This window comes from Hippopotamus amphibius, chromosome 16, assembly GCF_030028045.1.
Source record: "Hippopotamus amphibius kiboko isolate mHipAmp2 chromosome 16, mHipAmp2.hap2, whole genome shotgun sequence".
NCBI lineage: Eukaryota > Metazoa > Chordata > Mammalia > Artiodactyla > Hippopotamidae > Hippopotamus > Hippopotamus amphibius.
The window spans coordinates 14,222,425-14,237,961 of NC_080201.1; the positions used below are offsets into that span (position 1 = coordinate 14,222,425).

At 43.7% G+C, this 15,537-nt stretch overlaps 1 protein-coding gene across 10 annotated transcripts; it reads right to left on the reverse strand.

Annotated features, from left to right (window-relative positions):
• Positions 1 to 914: 914 nt before the first annotated feature.
• On the reverse strand, positions 915 to 14,719 carry ZNF23 (zinc finger protein 23). 10 transcript variants are annotated; one of them, XM_057713199.1, is made up of 6 exons: positions 14,617 to 14,634; positions 9,270 to 9,332; positions 7,488 to 7,617; positions 6,829 to 6,955; positions 6,038 to 6,151; positions 915 to 3,186 (listed from the first exon to the last, which is right to left on the reverse strand). In XM_057713199.1, the coding sequence occupies exons 4-6, from the start codon at positions 6,860 to 6,862 to the stop codon at positions 1,385 to 1,387; spliced, it is 1,950 nt and encodes a 649-aa protein (XP_057569182.1). In that variant the 5' UTR covers positions 6,863 to 6,955; positions 7,488 to 7,617; positions 9,270 to 9,332; positions 14,617 to 14,634; the 3' UTR covers positions 915 to 1,384. The 10 variants fall into 10 exon arrangements, with proteins under 10 accessions (XP_057569182.1, XP_057569176.1, XP_057569178.1 ...); XM_057713193.1 differs by lacking the exons at positions 7,488 to 7,617; positions 14,617 to 14,634 and adding exons at positions 13,008 to 13,091; positions 13,717 to 13,736; XM_057713195.1 differs by lacking the exons at positions 7,488 to 7,617; positions 14,617 to 14,634 and adding an exon at positions 14,703 to 14,719.
• Positions 14,720 to 15,537: the final 818 nt, after the last annotated feature.

The window sequence follows — 15,537 nt, forward strand, 5'->3', positions numbered from 1 at the left end:
GTAAGCCATGGTCTTCTGACCTCTCCTCTGCTCTGAGTAATGGACCACCTCAGCCACTGATTTGCTGTGTGACCAGGGGCAGTGCCATCTGTCTCTGATCTTCAGTTTCTCTATAAGTAAATGAAAGACCTCATGGCCTGGGGCACTTCTAGCTCTCATTGTGTGGTCTGGAGCTGTCCAGAGGAGCAGGGCCAGATGGTCAGGGGAAAGGACTCTGCTCCTTCCTCTGTGTTCTGGGGGCTCCAGGGTCTGCCTCTACCCATGCACAGCTCCCAGGAGCTGGGTGGGGGTGGGGGTGGGGGTCACTTACACAATGGCCCTGGACACTGCTGAGTTTCTATACCATGTCATTAGCTTCCTGACAGGAGTGACTCCTTTGAGGTATGCAAGACGGCACTCCCAGCCAACACTGCTCTTCCAAGCTACAGAGAGCACAGGAGTACATATGGGGAAAGGGGTGCTGTGGAGGTACACTGTGTGTCTATGAAAGGATCTGTGTGTTTGTCTTTTCAGTGAGAGAGAGGTTTAAAGGCTTCCTATATGTGACTGTATGCATCTACTGAGACTGAATATCTTCCTTTATTAGTCATTTTTATATCTTTTTAGAAGCTGCTTGCTGTTGTCATTTGCTGGGTTTTATTTAGATTACTTATCTTTCTCTTAATTATAAGACCTCTTTGAATATTAGATACTACACTTTTATATCACAAATTTTACAAAGGTATTTCTACTTTTAACCGTATCTGGTGTTATTTAAAACAAAAACATAAATATTTCATTTTGAAGTCAATTTATCAATATTTTCCCTCATGGTTAGTTTCTAGCTTTCAACTGATGCTTAGAAAGGTTTTCTCCATACCATGAAAATAAAGATTTACTCATATTTTTTCCTTAAGGAAATGTTTATTGTTTTTCCCCTTTACAAAAGTGATGCATGTTTGTTGTCAAAAGTGAACAGGCAATAAATTAATTTAGGTAGACAGTATCTTTATGAGTTTTTCCAAGAACAAGTATCACTCTCTCTCCCCACATTTAACTTTCCTTTTGTGCCTCTCAGCAGAGATTTATAATTTCTCCACATAGGTCCTACGTAATAATAAAATTTATATATAGAAAATCAACTTTTCTTGATGCTGTTGGGAATGGGATATTTTTTCATTTTATTTTCTATTGGTTGTTGGTATAAAACAAACTACTTATTTTGGGGTGTTATTTTAAAGCTGGTTGTCACTCTTGATCTAAAATTGAATAAAATGGAAAAGATTTGTTTCCTTGTGAAGACTCAGCCATATTCATTTCCCTCTCAGGGTTTTCCACCAGAGTGACTCTGAGGATTCGTGATCTAGTTCAGCATTAACCTTGACAGTTTTCTACATCCTTCTCATTAGGATTTTCCTTCAGTATGGACGATCTGATGCTGACTAAGTTGGAAGCTAAACCTGAAGGCTTTCCCACACACACTGCACACATAGGGTTTCTTCCAAGTATGGACAGTCTGATGTATAATACAGTCAGAACTATAGCTGAAGCCTTTGCCACACTCCACACATCTGAAGGGTTTCTCCCCAGTGTGGCTTCTCTGATGCCGAATTAAATGGGCATTAACATGGAAGGCTTTTCCACACTCCTTACATTGAAAGGGTTTCTCTCCAGTATGGATTCTCTGATGTACAATATAGTCAGAACTACAGCTAAATGCTTTCTCACACTCCATACATTTGAAAGGTTTCTCCCCAGTGTGTATTCTCTGATGCCTAGTTAGTTTGGCATTGATGCTGAAGGCTTTCCCACATTCTTTACATTGATAAGGCTTTTCTCCAGTGTGGATTCGGTGATGATCAAGTAGGTTTCTTTTAGAAGTAAAGCATTTCCCACACTCATTACATTCAAAGGGTTTCTCCCCAGTATGAATCCTCTGATGCTGCATTAGTTTTGCATTAACATTAAAGGCCTTTCCACACTCATGACACTCATAGGGCTTCTCCCCGGTGTGGATTCTCAGATGCTGCCGAAGCTGGGAGTTACACCTGAAGGCTTTTCCACATTCTTTACACTCATAGGGTTTCTCACCCGTGTGGATTCTCTGGTGCTGGATTAACTTCCCTTTGACGCCAAAGGCTTTTCCACATTCAGTACACTCGTAGGGTTTCTCCCCTGTGTGAATTCTTTGATGCTGAGTGAGTTTTGCATTATTACTAAAGGTTTTTCCACACTCTTTACACTGATAGGGCCTCTCTCCAGTGTGGATGCTCTGGTGCTGCCTAAGCTGGGAGCTGCACCTGAAGCCTTTCCCACACTCATTACAGTCATAAGGTTTCTCTCCAGTGTGGATCCTCTGATGTTGAATTAATTTTGCATTAACATTGAAAGCTTTCCCACAGTCATTACACTCGTAAGGTTTCTCTCCAGTGTGGACTCTCTGATGTGTGATATATGCAGAACTGCAGCTAAAGCCATTTCCACACTCCTTGCACTGATAGGGCCTCTCTCCTGTATGGATTCTCTGATGTCTACTTAGACTCCCATTAACGCTGAAGGCCTTTCCACACACCTTACACTGATAGGGCTTCTCCCCACTGTGGATTGTCTGATGTGTGATATAATGGGAACTGTAACTGAAGGTCTTTCCACACTCTACACATTTGAATGGCTTCTCCCCACTGTGAAGTCTTTGATGCCAAGTTAACTTTGCATTAACGCTAAAAGCTTTGCCACACTCTTTACACTGATGCAGCTTTCCCCCAGTGTACCTATCCTGATCCTGATTAAGTTGAGAGTTACACCTAAAGTTTTCCACTAACTCTTCACATTTGAAAGGTCTTTCCCCAGAATTAATTACTTCATGTTGAATAACTTTTATGTCAAAGCTGAAGGCTTTCTCCAATCCTGTACACTCAGGGGACTGCTCTCCAGTGGAGATGGTATGACACTGATTCAAGTTTGGACTTTGACTAAAGAAACACTCCTCCATGGGGCTTATATTGTCTTTTACTGTCCCATCAATGACACTGCTGTTTTCTTTCTTCATATTTCCTACTGAGTGGAATTCCTGCTGTTTCTCTAGAATATAGGTTCCTGCAAAGTCTGTTTCCTGGGAAGACTTCCTTTGAAGTTCAAATGATGTATTATGTTTTTCTTCATACATTTCCTCTGTCAAATTATTGTCAGTCTGGATATCAATATCTACTATAAAAAACAGAAAACATAAAATATCATGTAAGAACCATGTTAGAAAAAAAAAAAAAAAACTGTGATAGAAATAAAGGATCAGAGTAATCAAGGGGGGCTCTTTAAAAATCACCAGACTAGGACTTCCCTGGTGGTGCAGTGGTTAAGGATCCACCTGCAAATGCAGGGTACACGGGTCCAGGAAGATTCCACATGCCGCAGAGCAATTAAGCCCGTGCGCCACAACTACTGAGCCTGCACTCTAGAGCCCATGAGCCACAACAAAGAGAAGCCACTGCAATGAGAAGCCTGAGCACCGCAATGAAGAGTAGCCCCCACTTGCCGCAACTAGAGAAAGCCCGCGCACAGCAACAGAGACCCAACATAACCAAAAATAAATTTATTAAAAAAAAACAAATAAAATAAAGCCTTTAAAAATACATACATACGTACATACATACATACAAGAAATAAAATCACCAGACTAGGTCAAAAAATCTAAGGTTCATCCATAAGGTGGAATGACATATAGCTGTTAAAAAATAAATAAATCTATCTATGCTGACATGAAAAGATGTCAAAGATACACTGTTACATGGAAAAACAAGTTGAGAAATGGTATGTAGAGTATTTTCCATTTGTGTAAAGGATATAAAAAGGGCTGACATATACACATATATTTGAATATGCCCAGAAAACTACTGCAAAAATACACAAGAAACTGAGCAAACTGACACAGAAAGTTTGGGAGACTTCCCCGCTGCTCCAACTTTATGCAATTTTTGTACTGTTTTGAGCTTGTGCCAATATCACAAATTTTAAAGTAATGATTTTAAAAGATCACTAGTCTCTAAACCAATAACCAATAACAAGAAGGTTAAAAGTGACAGCAGTGGAACAAAATCCTAGGTCTTATCTGCCAGATCAGTGTTCTTTCCATCACACCATACTTTACTACACTCTGCAGTTTCTGTTAACAAAAATGGAAACTGCTTAAGAAGGAAAAAGAGCAGGATCCCACAACATGTGGCAACAAAGGATGGCAGGTGTTAGCAGCACTAGGAAGCAAATGGGAACAAATCTTGTTTCTTTTCTTAGAACTTAAACTCCAGGCTTTCCAAAACTTCTTTTTCCTCTACTTCAGAAAGGTTCTGTTCAGACCCATTGGATCCCTTTGATCCCATCTCTTCCCATGTCCTCCAGAACACTGCTGCATTCTCCTTGCCTTTCCTTCTACCTCTTCCCTCAATCCTAAAATTGGTCACTCCCTAAAATTCTTTCTGTAATCTTATTAGTCTTTCTATAGTCCTAGTAGAACTAATGAGCTCTACATATATTCTCAAATTTCTCATAATTGGCCCCAAAATGCTGCCTTTATTTTTTCATCTCTCATCAACCACACGTAATACACCCCCCACCCCAGCATTTCATTATAATCACCCTCAATAGCCCCAAATGACCTGAGTTCCCCTAGCAACCATTTTCAAAATACTATTGGTCTTTTCCCAATTATAAAAATAATATTCACCTGTAGTATCAGACACTTACAAAGAAAAAAATTCAAAGTACCTAAAAATTATTTTTTAAAAAATCAACTCTGCTGACATGGGTCTTGTGCCCTATGATTTCCCCTTCTGTCTGCCTAGAACCCATTTGATTTCTTGCTCCGATTAACCTACATATACTGACTAGATGAATGTTTCTATCCTCAGCTGACATCATGATGGATTGTTCAAAGACTTCAGGACTGTCTGCTGCCTACAGAATGAAATCCCGACTCCTTTGACTAAGAATCTCCAGTGTATGGCTTCCTTCCCCCTCTATTTGTCAAGCACTTTAAGCTCTCCATTTCCAAAACATGTTTTCCTTGGTCAGTGAATATCTGGTTGAATGATCACTAGGAACAAAAATCCACTGAAACCATTTTTTTAAAAAAGAGGATTCACTAAAGGATGCAGAAGTATCTTATGGACCCCAAAAGCAGGAAGTAAAGCTAGGCCTCATGTGAAATGGGAAATCACCTGGCAGCTACTGTGTGATCCAATGAGAACCTCACTATTTCAAGTGTGGTCTGGGAACCAGAAGCATTGGCATCACCTAGAAACTTAACAGAAATGCAGAATCTTAGCTCTGCCCCAAACTGAATGACAATCTGCACATCTGCAAGATGCCCAGGTGATGTGTTTGTTCATCTTTTGAGAAGGACCAAACTGACAGCATTACTTCCTCCCATCTTATTTCCTACAGCTTATTATATACAGCTTTCTCCCAAAAATAACAATAATAAAACCAAATTTAATGGAGCTATAAGCTTGGCACTTGGTACGTTATCTCATTTTGTCATCAACCCACAAGACTATTATCTCATTTTACAATTATCCCATTTTCAAGGGTGAGAACACTGACTCTTAGAGAATGCAAATAATTAACCCGCTCAAAGTCACACAACTAGGAAGTAGCACAGTTGAGACTGGAACTCAGAAAGTCTACTCCAAAGTCTAGGTAAAAAGACTTTTAATTCTGTATCCTTCACATTAAGTGGACAGTGCTTAGAAAATAGCAAGGACCCCCCAAAAAGTACTTAATCCATTCATTTTGTCTGAGAAAGGCAGAATTCCAAAATTAAGATTGAAAATAATTAGAATGAAGTCTCTGAAAAAAGATCTGTTCTTGGAATTAGAAAGAAATAGCAAACTAATAAAATAGAATGGTCTCAAGTGTCCCTATCTCTAGAAATCATCAAAATTTATTTACATGTTACTTTGTTCAGTTGGCCAATAAATGTGGCATGTTCATATATTGCTAGAGTTGACTTTCTTCCTAAAGGGTTAAACTTTCCAGCATAATGCGCAATGTGTGCCTCCCTTACCAGTCCAGAGGTCCTGGGGGCCTGTGTCTGTTCCAGAGGTCAATGAAGATGGGCCCTCCAGCTCACCTCCTCCCTCCAGTTGTGAAATCACAGCAGGCTTGAGAAGGGGAAATCCTGTTTTGGGGAAAGGAAATAGGAAAGACAGGTGAATAATCTCCCACAGCTGATTTCCCAAACCTCTTCTCAGACTGTGTCAGCAATGGGGAGGGAAGGAAAGAGCCCCAGGGGGTTCCGTGCCTAAGAACTATGGGAAAGTGGGGGGGGCGGGCAGTGCGGTGTAGGAAGGTATATGTGTACGGTGGGGTGGGGGCTGGAGGAAGAGGCTTGAGACGATGTGGGAGGATCTGGAAAGGGCCAAGACTGTGAGACCTCATGCAGGTCAAACAGGGAGATTCTGCCTAAAGGGATACCATTTTTTGACCACTGCCTAAAATATTCAAAGTACACCGAGATTCTTGGAAAGACTCAAGAGATGCAGGTAGGGTGAGGGAGAACCTGATGGTAACGCTGTGGAAAAGGAAGTTATTTTTTTCCCACCCTGTGTCCAAACACAGCCTCAATGTGGTGGATCAAGAGTGCACACCAGTCCTAGCAAAGTCCTATTTTGGCCCCCAAAAGGCTTGGAGTTCACCCTTTCCAGCAACCCCTGGGCCTAAGGGATTAGGAATCAGCCCCTGAGGTTCCCATTCAGTAAAGGCTTACCAGAGGCCCCACCTGCAACCGGTAAGGGGAAAGGAAGCTAGGAAACCCTAATCAGCAGAGTCTCAGTCCCAGGGGGAGAAAAGCCTTACCTAGGGAGGCCACATTCCCATAATTCTCCAGCATCACATCCCTGTACAGGGCCCTCTGTGCAGGGGACAGGCCATCCCACTCCGTCTGGGTGAAGTACACAGCCACGTCCTCGAAGGTCACCGACTTCTGAAACAACAGGTTCCTGCTGCCCTAGGGCCAATTCCATGGCTCATGCCCTAAGTGAGGGGCAGAGGGCAGTATGAGGGCTTGAGGAGGGGCTTGTTAAGAGCACAAAATTAATAATAGAGGGAAAGACTTGAGAAAAACACCTAGAAAGAAAAGCATGGAATATCTGACTTGGCTCACAGCAGAGAAGCCTCATGCCATATTCCACACTTACAAAAGTATCAATATGACCTAAGTTGAGATGAAAGAAACAACACTCCCATGACCGAGTTCCCCTAATGCAACCGCTTTTTCCCAGTTAGGCCACGCCCTCACTGACTGAAGCAGCTCTGGGCCCACCCACACGCTTTCCTACTTTCCGCCCTTCAGGTCTTCCCTTCTGCGCCCAGCGAGGTGTCCGCCCTTGAGGTCTTCCCTTCTGTGCCCAACTCGCCACACCTCGCCCTCACCCTTAAACCTAAAGCCACCCCTAGAGAACAGTCACCTCATGCAAATCCACCTGCCACCCGATTTCTACCAGGGGGCCACCTACGAAAGGCTGCGCAGCCTCGCTCCAGCGCCGCCAGTAGAGGAAGCTCAGCGCTGCCCCGATCGGCTGGGCGCCACCGGGGTGGAGGGTGGGGTGAGAGCAGGCAGCCCATTCTGCTTCCAAACGGGTCTCGCTGAAAACCCAACATTTTCTGTTATCCTCTCCCATTCAAGCCGCATCCTGCCCAACTTCACCCAGGACTTCGCTGTTTCTCCAAGGAGGTGTGAGAAAGAAGGGAGGTCGGCCATGTTTGCGGCCGCTCCTCTGCGTCACTCGGCACTCAGCGCAGGCTCCACCATCAGGGCTGAGGCCGCGTACAGCTCCCAGGCCCACCTCCTCCCCTCTGGGTGGGCAGCTGCCACCTCTTGGCTGCTCTGCCTCTGCCCACCTCGGCTTCCTGTAACAACCTTGGGGACGTGTGCCTCTCGACTGCTCTCTGCTAGGAGCTGTCTTGCTTGATTCTGTTGACCTCCACCCATCAACAACTGTAGTCCAACCTGTGGGCATTTCTGTGGGTCACTCATTGTGTGACTTGGATAAGTCAAGTAACTTCTCTGTGCAAAATTAAATGCCTTCTCTGCCAGCCCCCACCCCCCTTTATTCCACGAGTGGCGCCTCCTCCTTAATTCAAAACTCAGCTGATGTCACCCACCACCACCCGCACAGGAAAGAAACCTGGGGATTCGTTCCTGACTCCTCCCTCCCGATTACCCCACCCCAATCCTTTGACTCTCCGTCCTAAAGGTTTTTATGTTAAGCATTAATTGAATTGCATCCCCCTCTTTAGCAACTAATTGGCTTAGTGAAGCCTATGTCACCTAGACCAATGGGACTCTTTCTGAAGTGGTCACCTTGCGTTCAAACCTCCCCTCAAATTATTCCCTAAACAGCCATCAGAAATCTGACATTAACTTCACTGGTTCCACATGTGTCACAGGGCTGAAGACTTAGGAGTCACACAGTGACCATGTGACCTTGGGCAAGTCACTTCACCCTGCTTTGCCTGTTTCTTTTGTAATAGAATGAACACAACACAGTGTCTATCTCCTAGGGTGGCTGTCAGGACTGAGTGATCCGTGTAAAGTGCTTAGTATGGTGCTTGCAGCATAGTAAGCCTCAAATGGTGTAACTGGAGTTACTGTGACTATGATTATTCCCAACTATGGAGGTCCATGGATGAGCAACAGAGGGCCCATGAAATCCCTGAAATTGTATGGAAAATTTCATTTGCATCTTATTCTGGGGGAGAGGATCCAGAGCTCTTATCAGAGACCTGAAGTTTGGCCACTGCACCCCAAGCCCTGAAAGCCTCTCCAGGACACAGGGAGACATCCTGCCCCATAGGACTTCCTGTCTTTTTTCCCTCCCTTGACCCCACTCCCCTCATCTTCCCCTTCCCCTGGAATTAGAGGCACAGCCATTCTTTATGTGGATCTGGTCCTGCTATTCCTCTTTACCGACAGCACCCTCCCTGGAATCCTAGTCCTCTGATATCCTCATCCTCCTCCATTCATAGGCAGCTTCCATGTCTCTCATTCACCAGAGCCCTCTGCTGGGGGAGCAAAGCAGAAGCCTACACTTTTGCCTTCCAGACACTTCTGTCTTCCTTGTCCAGGTCTCTGGCCCCCATCCCTCCACATCACCACTCTTCCCACAAGCTCCAGTCTGGCAGGCAGAAGCATGGAGGCCCCCTCCAGCTTTCATACCAAGGCTCACCAGCTTCCCTTCTCAGTTTTCTTCAATGTGAAACGGCTCAGAGGAAGAGCTGAAGGACCCACAGCTCACCTGGGGCCAGGCTGTCAGAAGCATGGCTGCCATCACCTGGTCTCCCTCTGAGAAGGACTGGAGCTGAGGGAAAACAGGGGGACAAGTGTTGAGACAAGCCAACCCCACCAGGAACAATACAGCCCCTCAGAGAAGATCTGAGACACAGGCAGCCAGCATCCAAATACAAGTGCAAGCAGGAGTTGCCATGGGAATAAGGGAGTGATCTGTTCACTGGCTCTGTGCCCAGGACACCTCCCAGCCACGACACTGATGCTCACTGCCAGGAACCCTAGGAATTTACAATTCCAACACATATCACACACACAAAAGAATGTACATAAAATGCCGCTAGAGCCTAAAGAATAATAAAACAAAGACCCATGTAGCAACAATTCAGCTCAAGGGATAGAACATTCCCAAGATCTTGGACTTATTTCTCTTTCTCTAAATGAGCTTCACACTCTATTATACTGCAAGAGAAGCCAGGCTGGAGGGGTTGCAGCCCCAACACAGAGGCCTCAGAGTCAGGCCCCAGGGAGGCAGCTGCTGGAGAAAGGGACAGCTGCTCCCTCCCATGTGCCCATTCCCTCACACAGCTGAGTGCCCTCAAGAGTCCTGATACCTCTGTAGAGATCTTGGGAGGCTCCTGCCTGGCCCAGGCTTACCGTGAGGAAGCTGGGCCGCCAGTGAGGTACCAGGCTGGCTCCTGATCTCAACCGTCTCAGGGCTGGGGGAGGGGGAACGGGACCTATAGCATCCGGGGTCGCATGACCCAGCACTCCTTGTTCATTATATTCACAACCACAGACTGGTTATTTTCTGATTTTTATTGCTCCCAAAAATCAGCCTTGAAATTTTATGTTTTCCTAAAATATTGTCTGTTATCTTCCAGAATTTCAACTTGAGTGTAGAATTATGGGAAACACTGGCTCATAGTTTTTTCATTTTCTCCATATCTGGAGCTCCTTTACTTTTCCAACTTCTTCTTTTGAATATATGTGCTTTCTAGGCCCTTTAGCCTTAGTTAATGTCATGGACTGAATGTGTTCCCCCAAAATTCACAGGTTGAAGCCCTAACTTCCAATGTGACTGCATTTGGAGATAGAACCCATGAGGAGGTAATAAGGTTAAACAAGGTCATAATCGGATAAGGCCAGTGCCATAATAAGAAGAGGAAGACACTCTAGAGCTCCTGTCTCTCCCGTGTGAGGACACAGTGAGGAGGCAGCCATCTGCAACCTGAGGAGAGAACCCTCACCAAGAACCAAATTGTCTGGTACCTTGATCTTGGACTTCCAGCCTCCAGAACTGTGAGAAACAAATTTCTGTTGCTTAAGCCAGAGAGTGTATGGTACTTTGTTATGGCAGCCCAAGCAGACTAATAACGTTAGGCTGAACCATGGTTTATCTAGCTTAACGTTGTTTTACTTTCAAAGAACCAGTTTTTCTATTTAGAACACCACTCCCTTTTCTACTTGTTTTTAATTAAGCTCTGCTTTTTAAAATATGTTTCTTTGGCTCTTTAAGAGACACCTTATGCACCTCACCAAATCCTCTTGTCCACTCTTAGTCCAGGTTACAGAGGCTTTGACCAGTTTTGCGCAAGTACAACCTACAAAAGCCCCTGGCCCTGCCCTGGGGCTTCTCTGTCCTTTGTGGGACATGTGCGGACACCTGCTGGGTCCTGAAGACAGGAGAGTTAATGCCTGTGACGTCACCCTTGACCAACAGCAAACAGAGGTCAATGGATAAATATTTTCCCCTTTAGCCCCCTACGTGGGCAGCCATGAGATTCCAAGGCTCCTCAAATATCCTGCAAGTCAGAGCAACCAGTCACTCGTGGAGGGGCCAGCCTGACAACACAACCTTGTATTGACTGTCCCTCCTTCTCCATTTCACTCCCCTTATCTCTCACTCTGCCCCTTGGACTACATTCCCAAATAAACTGCATGCACACAAAACTCTGTCCTATATTCTGCTTTTGGGGAAACCTAGACTACAAAAGGCTTTTTTTTACCTTCTTGAGGTTGCATGATTCATTCATTTATTTTCATTCTTTCTTGTGTGGCAATCTAAACCTATAAATGTTCCTCTGATTAGCCACATTCCAGAAGGTCTTTATGTTTCATGTTTTAATTACTATTTTCTAACTCATCAGCAACTGTGTTTTGTCTCTGGACAAAACTGTTTAGGATAATTTGTTGTTAATTTATTGCCTGGCTTTATTGCATGGTGTTCAAATAACCTGATCTATTTACTTTTGCTTTACAGAGTTTAAAGGGTTTTTGATGGCTGCAGTGTCCATTTTAAAAATATTCTATGGATGGTTAAAAAGAAAACATTCCAGCATGGATGGACCTAGAGTTTATCGTACTAAGTGAAGTAACTCAGAAAGAGAAAGACAAATACAATATGATATCACGTATATGTGGAATTTAAAATATGACACAAATTGAACTTATCTATGAAAGAGAAACAGACTACAGACATAGAAAACAGATTTGTGGTTGCCAAAGGGGAGGGCGGTGGGGGAGGGATGGACTGGGCGTTTGGGATTAATAGATGCAAACTATTATATAGAGAATCGATAAACAACAACATCCTACTTTATAACACAGTGAACTATATTCAATATCCTGCGATAAACCATAATGGAAAATAATATGAAAAAGAATGTATATATATGTATAAGTGAATCACTTTTCTGTACAGTAGAAATTAATACAATATTGTAAATCGACTATAGGCCAATAAAATAAATTTAAAAAAAGAAAACTTATTCTATGATGGCAGAATACATAATCTATCTGAATCTAATAAATCAACTCTACCAATTTTACTAGATTTTGTTCCACAACCCATGATTACTTTTACCTAACTGTTTAGAGAGCCAGTAAAGAGTGAACTCTCACAAAACACTGCGCCCTTAAGTATCACGGGAAAATCCTTTCAAATCTTTAAGAAATGAATAATCCTAACACTATGTAAACTGTAGCAGAGAACAGCAAAATAAGTTTCCCAGCCCTTTTTGATGCCAGCAAAATACTGATACAAAAGCCATAAACTAGTCTCATTTATGAATACTGATGCAAAAATCCTAAATATTGAGGAATAGATTCCAATAGTTCATTAACGTGACATATCATGACTAAGAGGGATCAGCCTATGAAGGCAAGTAAAGTTTAATATTAGCATACAGCAGTTTATTGTATGTTAACTGTATCAATAAAAGTTCTAAAAAAAAATTAGCATACACATTGTACTTTTCCACATTAATAAATCACAGAAAGATAAACATACCCTCCATCTCAGTGGATGCCAAGGGTGTTTGATAAAATGCAACATTCATGCCTAAATTTTAAAACTTATATCCTAGAGAAACTCTCAAATGTAGGCAATATACGTACAAAATTATTCATTACCAGCAGTATTTTAACAGCCAAAAAAATTGGAAAGAACTCACATGTCCACTGAGAATATACAAATAAGCTGTCATACCATTTTTACAATGGAACATTACCCAGTAGCAAAAATGAATGACTCACAGGGACTTCCCTGGTGGCGCAGTGGTTAAGACTCCAAGCTCCCAATGCAGCAGGCCCAGGTTCATTCCTTGGTCAGGGAACTAGATCCCACATGCATGCTGCAACTTAAGAGTTTGCATGCCACAACTAAGGAGCCTGCCTACCACAACTAAGACCCAGCTCAACCAAATAAATTAATTTAAAAAAAAAAAAGAATGACAGCTACACTCACACAATATGGATGAATTTAGGAACATAACATTGAGTTATGCACGTCCCAGAAGACTACAGACACCATGATGCCGTCTTCATAAAGCTCAAAAACAAAGAAAATTAATCACATTATTTACAGACACATGTATATGTGATAAAATTATTTTTTAAAATAGGTAAGGCTACTATTAACACAAAATTCAAGAGAGTTATTACCCCTAGGGGTGAGAAAATGAGAGCTGGGTTGGGGAGGAGCACACAGACAGATGCAGCTGTACTGGAAATGTTCTCCTTAATGGTGTGGTGTGTTTAATGGGTGCTCACGCTACTGCTATTCTCCATAAACGCCATGCTAGATGCAATCTTCTGAATACATGAATGACATTTAAAATATATACACTCATCTCTATGATATGAAATGATTTTCAATGTGAAAAAGGTAGTGTACTATCTTTTGTGAAGGAAAAAAAGGAAGTATAACAAAGTATGTGTATCTGGTGATTTGTTTAAAATGAAATAGAAGGAAAAACAAGAAACTAAGAAGAATGGTTGCCTCAGGTGTGGATGGGAAGTAGGTGAGAGGAACCCGGGAATGGAAACAGGATGTAAAGAAACAAAATCAAAGAGATGAGGAGGAAATGACACTTCTCTGAGTATGCCGTTTTGCTCTGACTTTCATAACCACAGTAATGTTTCACATATCAAAAAAAATTTATATATCAACCAACCAGGATGGAATGGAGAGGTGATGATCTGCAAAAAATACAAACAACAGTAAATAAGCCTAACCATATCACAACATAACCACACTGGAGTGGAGGGAAAGAAAACTAAGTAACTCTGGAAAACAGTATTTTAACTAAATTCTGTAACGCTAAAAAGACCTGTACCCAAAGGCTTCTTGAGGATGCATGACTTTTTAAAATTTATTTTCATTCTTTCCTATTTGGCAATTAAAACCTATAAGGCCACAAATTTTCCTCTGAATACACTACCAGCCACACTCCATGTTTTCATTACTGTTTTACAGTAATTTTTTTGGACACTTGCTTTCAGGAGGGTATGAATGAGCAACTCTGGAACTATTTTATGTGCATCCTAGGACTGAGCAAATCAGTATATTCTACATTGCAGAAATCATCCCCAGGTCACTGTCATCCCACAGCCCAAAAGAATTTGGGCCGGGTTACCTTTTGGAACTGACACTGCTCCAGAAGACAGTGCCCTCAAAAGCCGGGCTGCTTCTGCTCTCGGGCGGCCTGGAGGGGCTCTGCTTTTTCTGCTCCCCCACTGGCCTCGATTCACACCCTGTGCTAGGAGGCAGGGCGCATACAGTCCGGACTTGAAACGCATACAGGTAAAAGCCCCTGCACGACCTCAACATGTCAAAAGACTCGCGATATCACCTCAGGCCGCTTCACCCCTGCAAATATTCTACCCTCTGGCTGCTCCAACACATGTTCGCAAAAGGCCAGTAGCATCATCCCCAAAGTGCTAAATGCTCGGGGCTTCGTGGCTGTAACAGTAACCCAGGCTTCGCCTTCCACGGCACGGAAAGTAATCGGCCACCAAGGGCAAAGCGGGAGTCGAGGAGGGGCGGAAATGGCCCCTAGACACGGGAGACCCACCTCCAACGCAGGGTTAAGTAGCATCCCAACCGCGCCCAGAGCCCGGGAGCCAGGCACCGCCCCCGCCGCCCGCAGCCCACACTCACCTCCACAGCGGGCGACTCTGCGGCGCGGCCGGAAATGCGTCACGAGGCCGCGGCAGAGCCTCTCTAGGAGCAGCGTCGCTCCTTCTCAGTGGTGCTCTGGCCCCGCCCCCTGTAGCGGAATCCCTGGTCCTAGGAAGCCTGGCGCCCTTCTCCCGGCTGCGCGTCTCAACCAGAGAGTCGGTGCTCCTCGCGGTGGGCTACGGAAGAAAAGAATGAGGCGAGCGCTGCGCCCAAACCGGGGGGGTGGCGCCGGGGATGTGTATCTCAGGTGCAACCAGATTTGGGAGTTTCCAGACTGGACGCCTGGATCGCATTCTGTCAAACAGAAGGCCAGCTTTCTGGAACAGATGTTTCCTAAAGACCACCATACTCACCTGTCATGAAACTCGTAGATAGTGGCTTACAAGATCGTAGACAATATAAACAACCTGCGTTTTAAAAAGCAGTGTTATGTGATAACATTTATGTAATAAAGGAGAAATGAAAGGAAAGTAATTTATAATTTTAAAAATGTATATTTCAGAATGTAAATGTTCGGTCATGACTGGCGTAGGATACCTAATAAGTGGTCAGATAATTTGCCTCTACACATAGAATGTGCCTGAGTGCTGCTGTATCTTATATTGGTATTTCAAAAATCACAAAGTTGTGATCCAAAATGGTGATCACAGGAACTTCACAAAGTGATCTCAAAATGGCCGTCCAGTGGTTAGGACTCCAGGCATCCACTGAAATGGGTACCGGTCGGATCCTTGGTCTGGGAGCTAAGATCCTGCAAGTCGGGTGGGGCCGCAAAAAGAAAAAAAAGGGAGGGAAAATGGTGATCACAGAATTT